The 21627-nt window shown below is 34.0% G+C and overlaps 1 protein-coding gene and 1 pseudogene across 1 annotated transcript in view; both read left to right on the forward strand.

Moving 5' to 3' along the window:
- The first annotated feature begins 775 nt into the window (after positions 1-775).
- On the forward strand, positions 776-5055 carry LOC109075867 (annotated as a pseudogene).
- Positions 5056-5479: 424 nt separating this feature from the next.
- LOC109105268 (serine/threonine-protein kinase Nek11-like) overlaps positions 5480-21627 on the forward strand; it is a 49308-nt gene continuing 33160 nt past the window's right edge. The window contains 3 exon segments of the mRNA XM_042772993.1: positions 5480-5582; positions 5890-6096; positions 15583-15748. Of these exon segments, the coding sequence (XP_042628927.1) occupies positions 5918-6096; positions 15583-15748 (345 nt within the window). The 5' untranslated portion in view covers positions 5480-5582; positions 5890-5917.

Below are 21627 nucleotides of genomic sequence, written 5' to 3' on the forward strand. Positions count from 1 at the left end.
TTGTTTTGTTATCCTCCTCCAAACTGTGCTGTGAAGGGATCCTATGTCACGATTGACTGTAGATATCCACATGAGCAACAAGTACAGCAAGTGTGATGGTGTTCAATGAGAAAAAACTGGCATCGGTGATCCTTTAGTCAACATTTTAGTAGACGGTGAATTTAAAAGATTTATTCTAAAAAAATACTTCTTGATGCTTTTGTTGTTGTTTTGTTTGTTTTGATTAAGGGAGTATATGGTATTTGAGTATAGGGACCAATTCTCACTATTAACTATAGTTGCCTATTATTAACATATTGGCTGTTTATTAGTACTTATACAGCACATATTCTTCATGACCATATTCTACATCCCTATCCAATCCCTAAACTTAACAACTACATTACTAACTATTAATAAGCAGCAATTTAGGAGTTAAATGAGGCAAAAGTCATAGTTAATGGTTTGTTAATAGTGAGAATTGGACCTTAAAAGAAAGTGTGACCACATTTTCATATCTACACAATCATATTAATATAAAAAAAATAAATTACTTCAGTCAAAAAAAAAAGTAATTCAATCAAAAAGAATATCCATTCTTATACAAACTATTAAATAAATAAAAAAAAAATCAATCAAAATAAAAACTGAATTATATTTTAAATTATTAACTAATGTAAATCTGTAAATTTCTCACACAAGATGTACTGATGCTATTTTGCATTGTATCTACAGGTGAAAAACATTTACAAAGAAATTATACCTTGACTAAAAGGATACTGTGTCAAAAATGTAATTTTCTTTATAACATTGGAGCATGTTTTACATCTATAGATGAATTAATAATAAGAAACTTTAGAGAATTTTTGGTTCTTATGTGGGACCATCATGACATTAGGAAGAAAATGGAAATCAGCATCTGTCATAGCAACTTCTTCTTTTCTTAATTTTCTCTTCTTGCGTTTTGTCTCACAATCTACATAAAACATCTTCTGTAAGTGAAATAACTGAAACAGTGAATTGCAATGCTGCAAATTCTTCTGCTTCTTCTGCCTGGTAAGAAAAGAATTTCTTATGTATTTTGTAAATTTTGTTGGTTGACCATTTTTCTTTAATTATTTGATTTAATTTATATCAAATTATAATAAACTGAAAATGAATTAACTATATAAAAATGGAGACCAAATCTGAGGCCACTAAAATGTTGTTATTTTGTGTTCTTTTTATTTTTTAATGAAAAGGTTAGATGTTTTTTACATCTGGTGTATATGGAGTTCACATCTCCTTATTTGATTAGTAACACTGCAGAATCTTGAATATCTATAATTTATTTAAACCATAGTTTTTCTTTATTGTACTTTTTTCTTTTTTAATGCTTTTTTATGTGGTCTCAGACTTTTGGATTCGTATCTCTGATATTGCTGATTGATTCATTATGTAAATAACTTCTTAAAAACTGTCACAATAGATATTTTAGATTTCTGTAACAGATATTGTCTCAAGAGAAATTTTATTTAACTATCTACAGTAACAAATACTCTAAATAAACCAAGTGTTCTGTGCTCCTCAGGTGTTCTCAGTAATGAGTGGAGTGTGAGTTATCCTCCTCTGAGTTCGATCTGTGCTGCGAGGGGATCCAATGTTTCTATTACCTGTAGTTTTACATATCCACAAGATCAACAAGTACAGCGAGAGCTGTGGTGTTCAGTGACATCAAACAATGGCTACTGTGTGAACGAGCCGTATGTTTATGATAGTGAAGCCAACAATAATCAAAAGAACTTCCAATACATTGGAGACAAAACCTCAAATTGTTCTCTTTTGATCAGTAATATTGATCAAACACATTCTGGAGAGTATAAATTCAGATTTATAACCAGTAATAACAAATGGACAGGTAATCCTGGAGTGAAAATTTTAGTAGACGGTAAATATAAAAGATTTACTCTAAAAATTACTTCTTGATGCTTTTGTTGTTTTGTTTGTTTTGACTAAATTAAATCTCCCAGCTTAATTTTTTTCTAATTTTTTTTTTTTTTTTTAGATTTAAGAGTGTCCATGAGCAGGTCAAGAGAAAATGGAAGCACAATAGTTGGAGACTCTTTGAATCTGACATGCACACTCAGCTGCTCTGGTAATTTATCTGATGTTCAGTGGTTTAAGAATGGTGATCCGATTCAACAGTCAGAGCCCATCCTCACCTTCAGCAGAGTAACAGCTAAAGAATATCTTGTTCTTTGAGAAACTTTAAAACAACTGTATCTAAAGAAATTACCATTTACATCGAAGGTTGGTTGAAATGATATATATATATTATTAACATTTTCATATTCACACAATCATATTTATATTTTGTTAATGAGAGATGTACATAACTGAAAGTAAATGGTATCTTTTTATTGTCCTCAGTAGATGTTGCCGGGTCCCCAACCGTTCTGATTATTGTGGTGTTTTTAGTCTCACTTGTTTTCATCACTGCAGCTGTGATTCTTATAAGAAGGTAGGCCATATTGATTTGTTTGTACTTGCACACAACAATATATTATAAACCTATTTTACCGCCAGTTGAAATGAAACATTAACGGCACACAAAATGTCTGAATGTGCATTTGTTTCTATAGTTGTAAGGAGAGTTTTGTAATGTTGGTGAGGGTCAGTGGTTAAGGCTTATGACACAAAGTTGCCAAACTGCATGTACACAAAATAAACTGTATTGTGTTATATTTTAAGATGGCAAAGTATTGTGTTATATTTTAAGGTTGAAGGAAATAACTGTAAACTTAATGGATAATGTTCTGGTAATTCTCTCCCAAGACGTTATCCATTTTTGTATATTTTTTGCACACACTATGTATGTATTTATTTAATTAATAATGAAATAAGCAATATTTTTAAAATATTTCCACAGAATCAACCCCCTTTCGTGAGATCATTAAATATGTTTGATGTATCAGCTAAACTGTACTATTTATAATGTGTTTCTGTCGCATTAACTCTTAGAAGGAAAGCAAGAATGCAAGAAAAACCAGTGGAAGAAAGAGAAGCCAAGGGTTCTTTTTCCAGCACAACTCAACCTCAAACAACTGTAAATATATTTTTAATATATAACATACATTTATGTATGTATGTATGTGTGTATATATATAGCCTATATATATATTATATATATATATACATATATTATATAATAAGATATAATATATATATATATATATATTATATTCATACATAAGTACAGGTCAAAAGCATTATTATTTTTAATGTTTTTGGAAAGGAAGTTTCTTCTGCTCATCAGCCTGCATTTATTTGATCAAAAAATACAGAATTTTTTTTTTAATATTGTGATATATTATTACAATTTAAAATAATTGTTTTTTAAATTTATTATACCTTAAAATTATCATTTATTTCTGTGATGCAAAGCTGAATTTTTAGGATCATTATCACATGATCCTTTAGAAATCATTCTAATATGATGATTCATTATCAAAGTTGGAAACAGTTCTGCTGCTTAATATTTTTTCAGAACATGTTATACTTTTTTAGGATACTTTGATGACTAAAAATAAAAAAAAAAAAAAAAAAAAAAAAAAAAGAAGAAGCTATGTTTTTAAAATATAAATGTTTTGTAATAACAATATATACTACTGGTCAGTAATTTACGGTCGGTAATTTTTTTTTTCTTTCTTTTTTTTAAATAAAATCAATACTTTTAATCAGCAAGGATGTGTTAAATTGATAAAAAGTGATAGTAAAGAAAAATATATTATTAGAATATATATTATTAGAATTTTTTTTTTTATTTTGAATAAATGCAGTTCTTTTTAACCTTTTATTCATCAAAATATATTAGACAGCAGAACTGTTTTCCAACACTCATAATAAATCAGAATATTAGAATGATTTCTAAATGATCATGTGATAGACTGGATGTTACATGTGACACTGAAGGCTGGAGTAATGATGCTGAAAATTCAGCTTTGCATCACAGGAATAAATTATTTTTTAAAGTATATTCAAATAGAAAACTATTATTTTAAGTTGTAATAATATTTCACAATATTACTGTTTTTTTTTTCTGTATTTTTGATCAAATAAATGCAGGCTTGATGCGCAGAAGAGACTTCTTTCAAAAACATTAAAAATAGTAATGTTTCCAAATTTTTGACCTGTACTGTATATATATATATATATATATATATATATATATATATATAATGTATGTACACATGCTGGATGCTTGTTAACCAACTTACAGCAAGTGTTGTTTGGTCAACCAGCTTCATCAGAAAAACCCCACTGGGTATGCTGAGCTAAGCTGGTCTTTTCAGCAGGGTAACCATTAAACAGAACAAAAGATGACAGTTATACGTACAAACATGTTCTCACACATATGTTTGCTTTTAGGCTGACAAAAACCTACCAGGAGCTGAAGATGTACAGCAGGAAGATGAAGTGGAATATTCATCTGTCAACATTAAACCCAAAGAACTGCTTCAAGTGTGAGCATTCAAACTGTGGTCAAATGTACTGTAATTGCTTTATTTAATCTGACCAGTAGTTATGGAGATGATGCAATAAAACACAATTTGACGTCACATTTGTATATCTTGGATAGTGAATGACTGCTAGTGATAGTGAAATGAGTATGGGTATTTCACTGTAATGATCTTTTTTATTTCTAGGTCTGCAAACACAGAGCAGGAGAATGATTCAACCATCTACAGCGCAGTGATGAACGGTTAATCATACTTTCAGAAGATAACATAGGCCTACAGATTTGAATGATTTGTATGTGACATAAAACATGTGACTCTGTGTGTGTGTGTGTTTCAGCTCTAAAAATGTCAGATGAACTATCTGGTTACTCCTCTTATACAAATATAAATGTGCTTCATTTGAACTAGATTGATAAAAGCATTTTGTGGCAGCTGTGTCGGGAGTTGACAGTCTGATAAGCATTGCTTGATACAAAGAACAGTAAAAAAAGAAACATAAGAACGGCAGTGAGCACTCAAAAAACTTTAAGGTTTTGTTAAAAATGTATTAAATTATAAGAAACATTCTGGGGGGAGTAAAAGGCTATGAAGGAAACTACTCAAGACTCATCCGTCCGCATTTGAAACTCAACCACATCCAATCCGTCCGCATTTGAAACTCAAGGACATGCAGTTTTGTATTGTTTTTCTTTTTAATACATTTTTTAATTGTAAGAAATGTATTGAATGTACAACTATTGTTATAGAACAAATAAGCATAATAAAGTTTTTGTGAAATTGTTTTAGTTTTTCTTATTATTATTATTTTATCCTTTTAAGCCTTCGTGATCCCTTTATTTGATTTCATAACTGATCAAGATTCACTGATATCCAAAACCTGACTAGCACATAAAACTGTATTTGATTGACAGTCAACGCTGCACATTAGCGCCATCTAAAGGAGAAACGTTCCACTACACTGTTCCCATGACAACGACTTAACACGGAAGTTGAGCGCATGTGTTCGAACCGAACTTCCGACGCACAGGTGAGGTTAAAAAAAATCTATCAATAACGGCAATAATCTGTTTATATAAAACAGAGCGAGCAAGTGTATTGAATTTGGTGAGTCTTTTTGGTGATATCATTTATTATGCATCGCTAAATATACAAACTGAACTTTATTTGTTCTGTATTTTTATTTATTTGGTTTGTTTTTGCTACGCATGTTAACGGGGGAAAAAAATCAGACAAAAATATGATAAATTGTTCTTGTAAGTCATTTTTAAAATAATTATTGTTTATGTTGCATACACTTTTAGTTTTCAATTCAGGAACTTAAAATACCAAAACACAATATAAATAACCTAAAGAAATCAATAACGTCACGAGAGCATCTGTTGACATTTTCTCGACCTTTAACTCTTTGTAGTTGGCTGCTCTGGATTCATGACTGAAAAATGCCCAGATTTCGTGAGCGTCCAGGGCATGCACAATGCCATCCCGCCACACAAACACCTCCTGACCAGAGCAGTCTGATAGCTAACAGATACATCCTCCAGCAGAGACTCGGGAAGGGCAGCTTCGCCACTGTTTACCTTGTTAAAGATACAAAGGCAGCAGCAGCAGCGGAGAGACTGTAAGTCCTTTAATATTTTTCACCACCAATGTTCTTTACAGCAGTGATTCCCATGCAGTCTGCTTCCAGAGGACCTACTTTGATGCCTAAACTTAACCCTGTATTGGTTGAGTTTTGTAGAGAGAGTTCTACACATCTCCACTCTAGTGGTCACCATGCTTTTAGGGTTATATTATTAGTCATGGCAGGGTAATTAATGGGTAAGGAAAGAATATGCTACTACAAAAACTGTCATAAATTAGAATATCTCATAACTGAAGTGAAAAATATCACAGATTGTATCAGTTTCTGAAGTGTTTGAAGAACTGAGGAAAGACTGCATGTACTTAGGCAACCTTCCAATAACCACATTCACAACCCCCATCATAAGCACACTGTCACACACACCCACACATGTGCACAAGGCCTAATTATGTGCCCATACTGTATATATCTGTTGGTCTACTTTTTAAAATATAAGCTTTGAAGCTTACAGTAAGTCTTATGATTTTGCATAGAATGTCTAATTAAAAATTAATTGGGAAAATAGCATTATTATTTTGTTTTAAATAGTCTCTGATTTATAGATTTTTCTGTGTAGGGTTTAATGGGTTATAATGATGATTCCAAATTATTATTAAGGAGAGAAAATTTTCTGTAGGGTTTAATGGGTTATAATGATGATTCCAGATGCATCCTCTGCAGGAGAGAAAATTTTCTTGTGCACCTTTTGGTTTTGTTGAAATGATTCAAATTCTGGCAATATTTAATTTTTATTTATTTATTTAAATTTTGCTCTTCAAAATTCACTTCTCTGTCCAGCCACTTGGGAGCAGCATTGGTCTTTGTAACTACTAACCAGTCTGTATGATTTTCCTTAGCGATAGTTGAGGAACCTTCGTGTTAGTATCAACATATCTGTTATTCCTTATGATCACAAATGGGGTTAAACTCTCTATTATGTTTTCATTAGAGAGCAATATTTACAATTCATATCATTTTAATACTCTCATGATTAATCCAGTTTTCATTGGTTAGTAATGTAAATATTTATTTTTCTGTATAGGTGCACATGCCATTTTTTTCCTCAGACAGAATAAATGGCCTGTCACTGTAATATTAGCTAAATTGCATAAAGTCTTAGGCGATTTACTAGATTCTTATAGCTTTTTTACATTTGAAGTCCTGAGGGGAGGTTTCACTGGTATTATCTGGATGTGTTATGAAATGTGTAAGGTTGATTTATTGCTTTTGTAGAGGACTGCAGTCTTAAACAGGTAGGTTTGCTTTCGAAACAGATATAAGAAAAGAAAAAAGGAAATTGTGAGTCGTTATTTCAGGAGGCATTAGGTGCTGTAGTGATCATGGCAATATTACATCTTACCCAGATTCAGTTCACAGTGAAGCTCCCACAATAAATTAAAACCAACAGCTCTTACGATATGAGGATATTGCTCTCAGAACCGAACAAATATTTGGCTGTGTCTGTTATATACGTGGATTTATTACGTGGTTCTTGATTCTGGTCAAAGGTGGAAATGAGCACTAAACTATTGATATTTTTCCTAGGCAACTCATTTTCCACATAGTTTTGTGTCTTCTTATAAACATCTGAGAAACACATTTACCAAAACTACCATTCAACAGTTGTGAGTGAGATTTTTGAAATATTTTCAAAAGCCGTGTCTTATGCGTGGTAACATTTATTTGACCTAAAACACAGTAAAAGCAGTAATATTGTGAAATATTATTACAGTTTATTTATTATTATTATTATTATTATTATTATTATTATTATTATTATTATTATTAATAATAACCTTTTATTCCTGTGATGGCAAATCTGAATTTTCAACAGCATTTACTGCAGTCTTCAGTGTCACATGATCCTTAAAAAATCATAAAATGTTGAAAACAGTTGTGCTGCTTAATATTTTTGTAGAAACTGTGACACATTTCCAGGATTCTTTGATGAATATACAGTTAAAAACAACAGGATTTATTTGAAATAGAAATCTTTTGTAACAAAGATTTTCTAAATATCTTTTCTGTCACTTTTGATCAATTAAATATGTAAAAATAAATAAATAAAATGAAAAAAATATATAATTAAATTAAAATTAAATTAATTTTTTGCAGTAGTTTTGTGAAATTTACCATGATATTTTTTTTAAGTAATAGTCCAGCCAAAAAATGAAACTTACTGTAATTATTTACTCACTCTCATATTGTTCCTTACCAATAATATTTTTTCTTTCAGTAGAGCTCAAAAGGAGAAATTTTCAAGAATCACAGTAGGCACTCTTGTCCATGCAATTAATATTAACGGGGATGCAAAGCACTATAAAAATATCATAAAAGTGGTGTATATGACCATTCTGTATTTTAAGTCTTCTGAAATTGTATAGTTTTGTGTAAGTAATAGACTGAAATTCCGTTTGGAGTTGTATGGTCCATCTTAGCAACTACCATTAAGATGAATGGGGTTTCTCATGGATAGTTTTATATGTGTATTATAGATCTTGAACAGTAGAGCTCTGTCTTGATCGGGTGTATTTTTCTGCCCGCTTATTATCCTTCACGTATTGATCTCAATGATTTTTGGACTGTGGGTTTATAATTGGCTTCAAATACACAAGCAAACTGCCTGGAGAAGAGCCAGTTACAATGTTGTCAGTTCATTTGCTGCTTTTAACTGTTCTCCATGTCTATCACACTCTACTTGGCAACATACTGTGAAACTCATATCAGACGAGCTGGAACTGAAAGCTGGAGAGATGCTGGTGGAAATGGAGGCCAATTAGGAAGAGCTCCACACTTTAGCTGCCCAAAGGCGAGTGGCGTCACGCTACGGGTTACTGTTTCTTTTGCCCTGAGCTTTCTGCTTGTTAGCCCATTGCAGCTGTTTGCCAGCCTCTGATCTGTCACATGCAGAGTGCTGGCACCAAACCTGAATGCCCACCTTCAGGATACCACCGCACCTCCTGTTCTTTTCTCACCAGCACACGTATACACCAGTTCTTCTTCCTTAGTCTTCTCTCAGCCTTAAAATCCTGCTGGGTGTGTGTTTTGTGCTACTGCCTCAGTGGCTCTTAAAGTGCTCCTTTGGTTCTTTGTGAGATCCAAATGTCAGTGCTGGGCACTGAGACTGCCATACCCCTTTCCTCCAGCTGGCTTCTCACTGGGCTTTATTAGCCCAGACAATTGAATTCATATTCCGGATTCGCCCCAGCAGTAGGGCTCACATCCTATGGGTCCCATAACAGGTCTTTCCAAAAAGCCACTGCTTCAGCGTTTGCTTGAATGCTTTATATAGTCGGGCTGGAATTGGTATATACAGGCTGATGATGTAAAACTGATTGTTTGTTTTTAGGGCTGTGCTTATTGCTTGTTTGTGATTGTAAATAATGGTGCCCTCTTTACCTACTCCTGATGAATCAGGACACTTGTAACACATTTTAAGACAGATTATTTTACACTTGCATATTGCTTACCTCTGGTTTGTTTTTGTTTCCACATCTCATTTATAGAGACTTGAATTATAGGACTGTTTTATGATGTTTATTTTGTCCTTTTTGGAGCATGAGAATATAAATCACCATCTACTTTTCTTGTATGATAAAAGAACAGCTCAGACATGAACATCTCCTTTTTTGTTTTGTAGAAGAAATAAAATTAAATTAACCATATAATGTGACACAATCTGTATTTTATCCAGATGGGGAGCCATTTCGAGAAGTGTGACCTTTATGCAAACAACATCTCTTTTCAGAAAATGAATGTGAGCAGAGAAGAGCAGCCTGTCATCCGCTCTGGTGTTCATTAATAGTCTCACAAATGTGCCAAAAGGGCCACTGTGAGCACATAGGATTTCCAAGCAATGGTGTCTTCTAAATAAATCCACAGTTTCTATTACAATGAATGGAGCTTTTTAAGCCTGTAAAAGAAATAAGTAAATGATAACTAAATGTAAATTTTTGAATGTTCAAAACAAATGAATCTTAAACTAGATTATTACAACTGATTAAACAAACTTTACCTCATCACCCCTAATACCCCATATTCAATCTCTTGACCTCTTGACCCCTAATGTCCTATTTTCATTTTAAATGAGTAACGGTTGTCTAGTTATTACAATGTGGCAGTCACATAAAACGAAACCGGATCTGAAGCATTATGAATATAATTTGTTTATTCTCCTCTCAGCGGCCAGAGGTGGCTAATCTCACTCAAGGAGGGGAATGTTTCTCTCTTCAGCCCTGCTAGCCCACTTTGAGCTTGTCCTCTGTGGATTTGCCTGTCAGACAAGATTCCCTGGAGACTCCTGGCAGCAGTGCTCATATCTGCTCACCTCATGATCCAGCTCTCAGTTATGCAACCTCCCACTTGGTTCCAGGTCCACCAGAAATCTCCCAATTTGTTTTCAGGTTCCCAGACTCTCGTACAGGCTGGTCTCTCTCCACCTCCTGATAGCTCTCTCTCTCTTAGGCACGCTATACTTTCCTTGCACGCCACTGCATGACAGATTTGGGGCTTTCTTGGTCTATGCTGATACATCTGTTTGATTCCAGACCTTTAAACTGGTTCATTCATGTATCATGGGAATTTCCTCTCCATTTATTTTTTACATTACACATCATGGTATTCGTGATGGTGCCTTTTAGTGTCATCCGGCCTTAACAACACCTCAAAAAGAGAAAAATATTTGCCACATTTATAGAGAGAGTTGCTCAGTTGATGATGAATATAATCCATTCACATTGTAGCCAGTCAGATTTTTTTTTTTTTTCAGTTGGTTAATTGTGTATGTGATGTTCTAAGATGATGCAATTATTTTCTGCAAAACCTCATCACAGATAAGTGGTGACAGTTTAATTTGGGCCAAGGCTTTTGTTGTTTTAATTTAAAGGATGTAGACTTTGAAAATGAGCAGGAGTTGATCAACAGAGCCCTGTCATTTACTGTATATTCAAACCTGTTTCCTTTGATCTCGGGGTTGAAATAGAATATGGAACCATGCAGGTTAAAATTGCAAAGGATTGTGGTTGGTTATTTGCTCAGCTTTCCAATATCCTTAAAATAGATCTTAAATTGCCTCTACGCCTCCAGAGAGAGACTAAGAAATGGGACATGAACGCGTGTTCAATTATTCACCACAGGAAATTTCAGTGATTGATGTTTTTTTTTTTTCGATGATATACCATTTTCTGTCAGAAGAGGTCTAGCTGAGCTTTTCTTTACATTCTTCCACACATAAAACGCCAAAAATGTACGTAAACATGTAATGTGAAGCAATATGGTGAGGCTGAAATTGAAACCATGTATATTTACATTTAGGCTAAATTACATTATGGATTGTCATTGCGCTTGGCAACCTTAGGAACACAACAGAGTTGTATATTTGCAGGGCAGGTTTGTATAGTCGCTCTGTATCACATTTTTCATATTTCTTCTGTAACCCTGTTAGTGAGAAGAAACAGTCTTGTAGATACCTGTATTTAACATACTTTCAAAATAAAGTTAATATTAAAAATTGATTTTAAGTGACCCATATCTGTCTTTGACACATTTTTAAACTAGCGACTAAGGGGTTAAATTCTGTATTACAGTCCTGGTAAAAGAAAGGAATATAGACACGTCTGCTTTGACATGAGGGGACCATCTATTTCTCATTATCTAACAGACTAGAGAACATTGATTAGTGGATGTTTAGACTAACAAGATGAGACTGAATGAATTTTCATGTATTGTACAATATATTTCATAGAAACATACAATAGCAGTACAAGGAATGAGAAATCATTTTTGTAAATATAGTCACAGCTAAAGACCACTGCCTCATGTTAAATGTTCATGAAAATGTTTTTTAAGCAAAGCTATTAAGGGCCAAATAACTGACATTATCATAATATAAACTGTACAGTGTGAACAATTTAGTTTATCATTTACTAAAATGTAGTGGATAATCACAAACATGTAACAGCTTTATGGATGATCATAATATTTTGTTGTTTTGATCATTTATTATATTTCAGGTAGAAACTTCTAATGTAAAGTGCAAACGGCTTTCCACAACATCAGCTCAACTGTTCATTAGATTGGTCTTGTGACATAATGCATTAAAAAGGTATGTTATCTCTAATGAGACATGAAAGGAAGTGGCCAAGATGAAATTAGATTTTCGAAATTAGACCGACCTGTCATACTTTACCGTAATGATTCTCTGTGTGTCTCACCATTCAAGTAAGTCTCGCTAATGTGAGCTTCATAATGGTGCGGCCAAGTGTTTGTGCCATTAAAATCATTGTTTGTTATCTGAGTTGCTACTTCATTTCATGTTGGACATTTTGTTTGTTAGGGGTATTGGTTGTTAGGTGTTTTTGGACTGGTAACTGAAACATTGAAGGTTTGAGTATAATTTTAAAACGTAAAAATTGAGTTGTATATTTGTTGGAAATAGAAATGGGCAATATGAATAGACCAACCATAGTATACCTAGTGTTGTCCATCAGTTAAGCTTGAGCATTTAACTTTATGTTGAGCATTAGTTGTAGTTGTCTCTAGAGAGATATGGCATCTCACAGCATGATAAAGAAATCTTGCCTTATTTCCCTGGGGGTGTAGTGGTATTAAGAGGCATTGTGTGCACAAAACGTTCTGTTGTGATGTGCATGTTGAAAAGGTTAACATTATGGTTCAACAAAAAATGAAAGTCTGCCATCATTTACTCATTTTCATATTGTTTAATTTGGTATGATGGGTATGATTTTGGTATATGATTTTTCTTTAGGAGAACACAAAGCTTCTGCTTTTAATGCTTTTAGTGTTTCTGCTTTCAGTTAAAGCTGTAGTAATAGCATATTGGAAAAACAGTCTGGCAAATGCTCCAGTGTGTATTTGTGTTTGCGCTCTGAAGAGCATCAAGGTTTTGATGTTGATTTCTTGAACGCAATGGCCAATCAGAAGTCTTTAAGTTAGAATCCACTCAACACTCAAAACACCAGAGTTTTTGTACAATGCTGAGTTCTGCATGCTCACGAATCATCACATTGTAACAAACAAAATGTAGACAAGACGTAAATAAGAGATTGAGCAACGGGCTTCATGGATTATAACAGAACTTGGTGAGATTGCAATGAACTAAGATGAGTGTCAGTTTATAGCACTTTACGTGCTTTGTAGGCTATTTATAATCCATTCAGAATTTTAATAGAAGTTTTGTTTTTCATGCTACTAAGAGGACCAGCAGCCATGTACATGTTGCTAATCCACATACTGTATGCAATCGCATATACGTAAATATGGGATTCACTCTAAAAATGGCAATGACTGACATAGTGATAACCATAGAAATGGACAGGACAAAATATATCAAAAAATGATGCATTAAAGCTTGCACACCCTGGAACATTTCAAATAGGAAACCATGCGTTTGGGAGTTTCATGAAACAAGCTCCATATGTAATTTCACTCATGTTCAAGTGACTTCTGTGTAAGCTTAATACATTGCTACACTATTGACAATAGACCTTTTTTTGTCTGCAAAATCTCTGCAAAATTTAGCAAATGTGACCGCAACCGTCTAGCACAGAATATAGCACACTAATTACATAGAGTAGACGACTTTTATTAATCTTATGATACTTCTGCACTTGTACTTTTGGTGCTTAAAAGCTCCATTCCCCATATTTCAAATCATATGGGTTTGGAATGACCTGAGCTGCCAAAATGTTTAGCTCTGAATGAGCTACTCCATTAAGTAGTTGCTTCCTGCATCTTTAAAAACACATTACCTATTAGGCCCGTGTCTCAGCTTCCAGGAAAACATGACGAATGAGGGCTTTCTAAGGCCAGCATTCAGCTACCTAAGTGCACTTTACCCTGTTCCCTTTGCTGTAATGATTTTCAAGTAGGAAGAGGAAAGAACAGAATGTAGGAGTAAAGAGAGGAGAGGGAAATGAGAGTCCTTCTTCAACAACCTGAGAACCAATTTACACCAAAACCAGGAGGCAGATGAAGTGCATTCCTCTCTGTTGGTGGTATTTGATTAACTCCCTTAAGGTCTGGAAATAAGGTCACTAAAATATGATTTTAAATCCCTGCTTTGTGTTAAATGCTCATTTGCATTTTTCTTCTTGCTAAAAGCCGATGGGATTAAATTAGCCGCTCTGAGAATTCCTTATTTGTGTATTTAACTTGAATTATGATGTGCATAAAGTTTGATGAGCAGACGTGGTGATCATATTTTGCTGCTGTCTGGAGGAAAAATAATCCTCCACAGAGTTTCCCTCCAATTATCATTCTTTCAAAAATCATTCTTCGTTTTTAGAAATGGCTAATAATCACAAGTTCTGCATTATTCAAGACCATCAATTTTTTGAATTGAATAATAGCATGATAATTTGTGTTTATTATGACTGACTTTGCTATGGTTTGTGACTCCAGTATTATTACTGTTTATTTCATAAACTTACATTGGACAAAACTTTAATAACTAATTTTTATGTTTTATTTTTTGCAAATGAGATCATGAAGTCTGCATTTAATTGGTCAGAGATCCAGTAAAAATAGTAATATTGTGATATATTTTTTATAATTAAAGAAAACATTTTCTATTTTTTTTTTTTTAATGTGTTCCTGCGGTTGCAAATTTGAATTTTCAGCAGTCATTACTATAGTCTTCAGTGTCACATGGTCCTTCAGAAATCATTTTTTATATGCTGATTTGGTGCTCAAGAAACATTTCTTATTATTATGTTGAAAATTTTTTTTTGCTGCTTAATATTTTGTGGAAACCATGATGCACTACCATTAAAAAGTTTGGTATTGGTATTGGTAAAAGTAATTAAAAATAGAAATGAATACTTTTATTCAGCAAGGATGCATTGATCAAAAAGAATGTTAATAGCTTTATAATGTTTATTGCAATATTACAAAAGATTTCTATTTCATATAAATGTCGCCCATTGCTGTTCAACATTCTATTCATAAAGAATCCTGGGAAAAAATGGTATCATGGTTTTCACAAGAATATTAAAAGGCAAACACTTTTTAACAATGATAATAACAAGAAACATTATTCATAAAAACTGATAATAATTTAACACTAAATCATTCAATCAATCAATTAGAATGATTTATCATGTGACACAAAGACTAGAGTGATGGCTGCTGAAAAATCAGCTTTGCCATCTTAGGAATAAATTACATTTTGTTATATAATAAAATAGACTAAAGTTATTTTAAATTGTAATACTATTTCAATAATATTATTGTTTTTACTTTATTTTGATTAAATAAATGCAGCCTTGGTGAGCATTAGAGACTAAAAAAAAAAAAAGAAATCTGAATTATTCCAAATATTTGACAGTTTGGAATTGGTTGGTAGTGTGTATTGCGTGCAATATTGAAACCACAAGCTTCTCTTCATAGCTCCAAGACATAATTAAACTCAAGGTATGCCATTTCCATGATTTTTACCCCCCCTCTCTGTGGTTTATTGTGCAGGAAGGTGCTTAAGGAGATTCCTGTTGGTGGTCTGAAACCCAATGAGACGGTCCATGCCACTCAAGAGGCTCAGCTTCTCTCTCAGCTGAACCATCCTGCCATCCTCAAGTTCTACACCAGCTTCCTGGAGAGAGACGCCTTCTGCATCATCACTGAGTACTGTGAGGTAAACTATCCTTTGGGAACACCTGGTTTGGCGTCTTTTGTTCTCTTCTAGTCATAATAAGCCTGAAGCAAGTCACATGATCTGGTCTTGGTAAACTGTGTTGGCCCATTGTGGTTACATTTTGAGCAAATGTCTTGTTGTGCCCTTTAAAATTACTCTGGGGAGAGAATACTATTTACAGAGTCATTCCAAATGAAAGTGAACATTTAATTTCATTCATTTTAGGAGCGTACCTTCCCCAAGGGCTTTAGAAAAATGTACAGATGATGATTTTCAAGACAACATGAAATCAAAATTGACTCTATTTACTGTACGTTCTTTATACATGCTTCTGATGTTATTGTGCATGATTCATCAGTGCAAAGAGTTATTGGAATGTAATAACTTGCTCTTTTCATTTCCTCTTTATATTTACTTTACGCATCACTTTACAGAGGTAAAATAGATTGCAAATGCCGTTTAGTTGAATTAATAGCCATCATTTTGGGTGTATTTGCTCCCAACCCTATTCAGTAACCAGCTCTCAAACACTCTACTCACACTGTCCAGCTCCTCCTTCATTCCTGTGGTGCCTTTTCTGTCTTCAGCGATGGATCAGAGATGCTGAGAGCATCCTGACATCACTCAGAGGTCACGCTCATCTCCCACACAGCTTCTGTCTCAATCTCACCATCTGATCTTCTCGTCTTCTCCTTGCTTATTAAGACATATCTGCAGGTCAGACTGGTCTCGTGTCATCTCTGCCCTATGCTTTGGAAGGCTTGGTCAGTGATTATTACATTTTGCACGTCTCTTTTATCTTTTTCTTTGGCACACAGGCTGTTGTCCAGAGCTGCTTTGTTCTGCAGGTAACTCTCAGTAAATTTAATGGACATTCCTCATAGGAAAGAAAAATCAGGAATGAGATCTCTGATTGTTTGTCTTAGACAGCATTGAGAATAAATGGAGAGCAGATTAAGACGTTTGCTTTATCTGCTTCTCAGATTTTTGAGATACTGAAATATATACTAGTAATCTCACTAGAGTCTCGTCTAGAGTTTCAGAAGATATCTTAAAGGGATAGTTTACACCAAAAATGAAGATTCTGTCATCATTTTCTCACATTCATGTTGTTTCAAACCTGTATGAATTTATTTCTACTGTTGAACAAAAAAGAAGATATTTCGAAGAATGTTGGCAACCAAACAGTTGCTGGTAGCCATTGACTTCCATGTTTTTTCATACTATGGAAGTCAGTAGCTAACCAGCAACTGTTTGGTCAGAAACTCATACAGGTTTGTAACAACTTGTAAGTGTGTGTAAATGATGACAGAATTTTTTTGGGATGAACTATCCAATCCATTAAAGAGATAGTTCACCCAAAAATGAAAAGTACCCTGTGATTTACTCACCCTAAAGCCATCCTAGGTGTACAGTACTGTATATGACTTTGTTCTATCAGATGAATACAATCAGAGTTATACTGAAAATTGTGCTCTTCCAAGTTTTGTAATGGCAGTGAATGGGTGTTGAGATTTTGAAGCACAAAAAAAGCTCATCCATCCATCATAAAAGTGCTCCACATGGCTCCAGGGGGTTAATAAAGGAATTCTGAAGTAAAGCAATATGTTTGTGTAAGACAAAAATCCATATTTAAGACTTTATAAACCATAATCTCTAGCTTCCGACATAAGATGTAAGCATAGTGTAAGCTTCGGTAAGAATATCGAGAACCAGGTTTTTGTTTACAGCAAAGGTTAACTAGTCTCCCTATATCATTTCAATATGATATATTTGGGGAAACATATGAGACAAAGGTGATACCGTAGATGAAACATAACTGAGAATTCTGTGAAGTCTCCTGGGTAGCAATAAAATTCTGGATTTTCTGGGTCTGTTTCCATGCCTTTCGGTCTTGTCAAAAGCAAAGGTTTTTTATTTGTTTGTTTTGAACAGAGATGCTACAGCTATGTTACCTTGGAAGTGTGTTTCTTACCCTTAGAATGTTATGGAGGTAGTTTGCCTTAGGACACCTTTTTTTTTTTTCTTGTCCAAATTGCTGCACTAAATTGATGTGTCAGACCACACCCATATTAAATTATTAGCTTTATTAAACTTGTTACAAAATTTGAACCTGTGTTGACCTGAGCTAAATTTCAAATGTCCAGCATTTGCGAAAGTGAAAAGTCTAATTTCATTTTTGTAAAACTGTCCTCTTTATATCAAACGAGACTATTACAGTAATGAGAATTTGGAGGGAAATGTCCTTTTCTGGGTTGTATAGTAGATAAAGTTAGAAATATGTGAAAAAGCTTTTGGTCAGAAGAACTATGGAAGAAAATGAAACACATCAGCATTTTACCAGCTGTTTCCACATTGTTTCGAACTGTGGAAGAACACCTGCTATAAAAACATAAAAAACTGTTTTAATGTTAATGCTGTTTTGAACATGTTTTCCGTGCTCTGGGTTACTGCATGTCATGTAGAGTTGCTACAGTACGTAGATTAAGGGAGATCCCTACTGTGCATTGAGTTCCATTCTCCTAGAGACATGGGATACACCATAAACCCTACCATTTTCTCTTAGACGGTCTTGTTCTCAATGAGGCAAGGTTTGCTTTGATCTACAACAGTTGAATAAAAAAAAATCCAATGAATAGAATGAAAGCATATCTCTGCTTCCAGCTTCTAGTCCTCCTCATTCTGTTCTCTTTCATTTCGTGCACATTTGCCATTGTGTTCTACGTAGGTTGACTTGCATCTGACAGATACTCACTATAATCAAGATGAGACTCATTGATCTTTGATCTTCTGTCTTTATTTTATTTTATTTTATTTTATTTATTCTAATGTGCATTTTTAAAAATAGTTTTCATTACTATATTATGATAATGGTAATGATATTTTTCCCAGTAATGAGAACTTGAGGGGAAAATGTCCTTAATTGTCCTGAAAATAATGTCACATTGCGAAAAAAAAAAAAAAGGAAAAAATAATTATTTATTCCATAGCCTGCCAGATTTTAAAAAAGCAAATATGCAGCAGTTGAATTAATAGTCTGTGACTATTCAGGATGCTCTATAAAAGCATATTGGGTGCAGATATGGAGCTGGCTGTGTATGTTTACTAATTGTCTGGCATACCACCATGCAATTATTTGTGGAAATGGTGCCTTTGATATAGTCACAAGAAAAATATACTGTTGTAAATTAATAAAAATTTCCTCTTGACTCACTGCAGATCTCATTACCACCTACTCCTTTGGATAAATGTCATGTCTCAATGCTAAGAAACTGAAGCCACAGGCACACACACACAGAGAGAGGGTCTGGCTTCCTGTTAGAAACAACTCTGGGTGGGAATCATTAGGGCATGGGATGCCACTATTATTCTCCAACCATTGGCCCTTCATTAAAACATGCACACACACGCTCACATAAAGAAAGTGATCTGATTGCCCCTGAGCACTTTGCACTTGAATGGTTGAATGGTAACAGTAATCTGATAAAGGATAGAGTTCTGCTCTTCTCTAGTGATGTGGCTCGGATCTGTCCATGCCAGTCATCTCATCTCCTTTAGCAGGCCAGTCTTCACCCCACCAGCTGCTCCAGTCTCAAGATATCAAAGAGACTGTTGAGACCAGAAGTGTCATGCCCATTAAAACTGAGAGATTGCAGTCCAGATCTGCTTAATGCAAAACAAGCAAATTTTCACTACATCTTTTGAAAATAATTTGTATGTTTGATAATGATGGGGCAGTATTTTTTGTTGCACTGGTCAAAATAACAATCTTGTCTTGACAGCAATTTCCAGCATCATAGACAACCTGGATTTCAGGGACACTCAGAGAAAAATATGTTTTCTAAGCCTGAGAATGTCTTTAATGAATGTTTTTATTTTACTTTACTTTACTCTGTTCTTTTCTATTCTATTCTGTTCTGTTTTACTCTATTCTATTGTTTTTGTTTCTGTTCTTTTATATTCCTTTCAATTCTATTATTTTCTAGACTATTCAATTCTACTCATATCTATTATATTCTGTTATTTTATTTTCTGTTCTTTTCTATTGTATTCTACTCTACTTTACTCTTTTCTTTTACCAAGGTAAATTGCAACTGACATTGACTGAACTTTCATTGTATGTTAATTTTTTCTTGGTTTTGTTAAAATATAATATATATAAAAAAATGATATACACTACAATTCAAAAGTTTGGGGTTGGTATTATTTCTTAATGTTTTTGAAAGAAGTTTCTTGTGTGCACCAAGGCTGCATTTATTTGATCGATTTACAAATCTTTTTGATTCCCACTTTTCTAGAGATCACACTCTGGTGTCCCTGGTTGCTTGATGCATTTGTTCAACAAAAAAATTCAATGTATTTCATTTGAGATCCGTGACATTCTGATAAATGAAAACACTCTTTTTTTTGTTTTTTGTAGCGAGTGAAATGGAGGTACTACTGGCCTACAGGGAGATTTTCATTATACTTCTGTTCACGCTACAATGCCAAAATTCATTGCTCAATTAAACCTTTGCACTCAGGAAAAGCATTGATGAAAGCTATTTGAAAGCATTCGAGGAGGCTTTTTGAGTGATGATGGTCATAACCATAGGAGGCCAACAAATTAGCCAGTCCCAATTACATTCATAATGCGAATTATCCTTCGCTTGGATGTGTGGTGAGCTCCACTTTCACTGAGCCAACACTTCCCTCGGGCAGTGTGCAGGAGGGTTTATCCAAAGACATTTCAAATGAACTGCTAAGCCTGCAGTATATCCACAAAGGGTGCTAATCTGACTCATGCCTGTCACTGCGTTACCGATAGAAGACTTTCCTAATGGAACTCACTCTCTTGAGACTTTGGCAAATGTCTGTTGTTATTGAAATGAGGAGTGCTGGGTTCAGCTCTGTGTTCAAACTGTGCTCCGCTTCAGTTGTGTCATTAGTGGGATTGATTATTCTCTTGGTGGCACTTGGTGAAAACAGAGAGATCCTTAAATATGCTGCATGTTTATATGCTCATTCTAATTCCATTATTGTACATTTAAGAAATAGTTTTCCCAAAAAACTTTCTCTTTGTCATATCTTTGGATCTCATTTGCACTGATGAATGTTAAATTTCGATAAGTCAGCGTCAAGTGAAAAGCTGCATGTTTATAAGAAACAAATCCATCATTAAGGCATTTTAACTTTAAAAGGACACTTCTGGCCAAAATACAAGTCCATAATCCATAATAATGCTTCCTTCAGTGAAAAAATGTATCCGCTGTTATCCTCTCACATCAAAATCCACCAACATATTTGTTTAGAACTGGTTTTGATTGTAAACACAGCTTGATCTGTGCATATTTCTCTGCTGATTCAGACAAAATTACTTTTTTACAGAGCCAGATTTGTCTAAATGATAGATTGGTTTCTTATAAACATAAAGCTTTTCACTTCATGAGATATTAATTGATGGACTGGAGTTGTGTGGATTCCTTATGGATTATTGTGATGTTTTTATCAACTGTTTGTACCCTCATTCTGACGGCACCCATTACCTGTAGAGGATCCACTGGTGAGCAAGAGATGTAAAAATCTCCAAATCTGTTCTGATGAAGAAGCAAACTCCATTACAGCTTGGCCTGAGGGTCCATTTTCAGCAAATGTTTGGGGGAACTAGTCTTTTAACAAATGTTATTTATTTTGTATTTATTTAAAAAAAATCATGAAGGTGACACTTATTTATTTGACCAATGAATCATTTATTTACATGAACAGACTGAACAAACTGATTCACTAAAGAATCTGACTTTTTAATGGCTCTTGAGGCAGGAAGCAAACATTTTATGAGAGCGTATTTCATTGTCATCTCAGTTTGTTTGGCTCTGAAGCTGCAGGCGCAATACAATGTG

This window comes from Cyprinus carpio, chromosome A16 (genome assembly GCF_018340385.1).
Source record: "Cyprinus carpio isolate SPL01 chromosome A16, ASM1834038v1, whole genome shotgun sequence".
In the NCBI taxonomy this organism is placed as follows: Eukaryota; Metazoa; Chordata; class Actinopteri; order Cypriniformes; family Cyprinidae; genus Cyprinus; species Cyprinus carpio.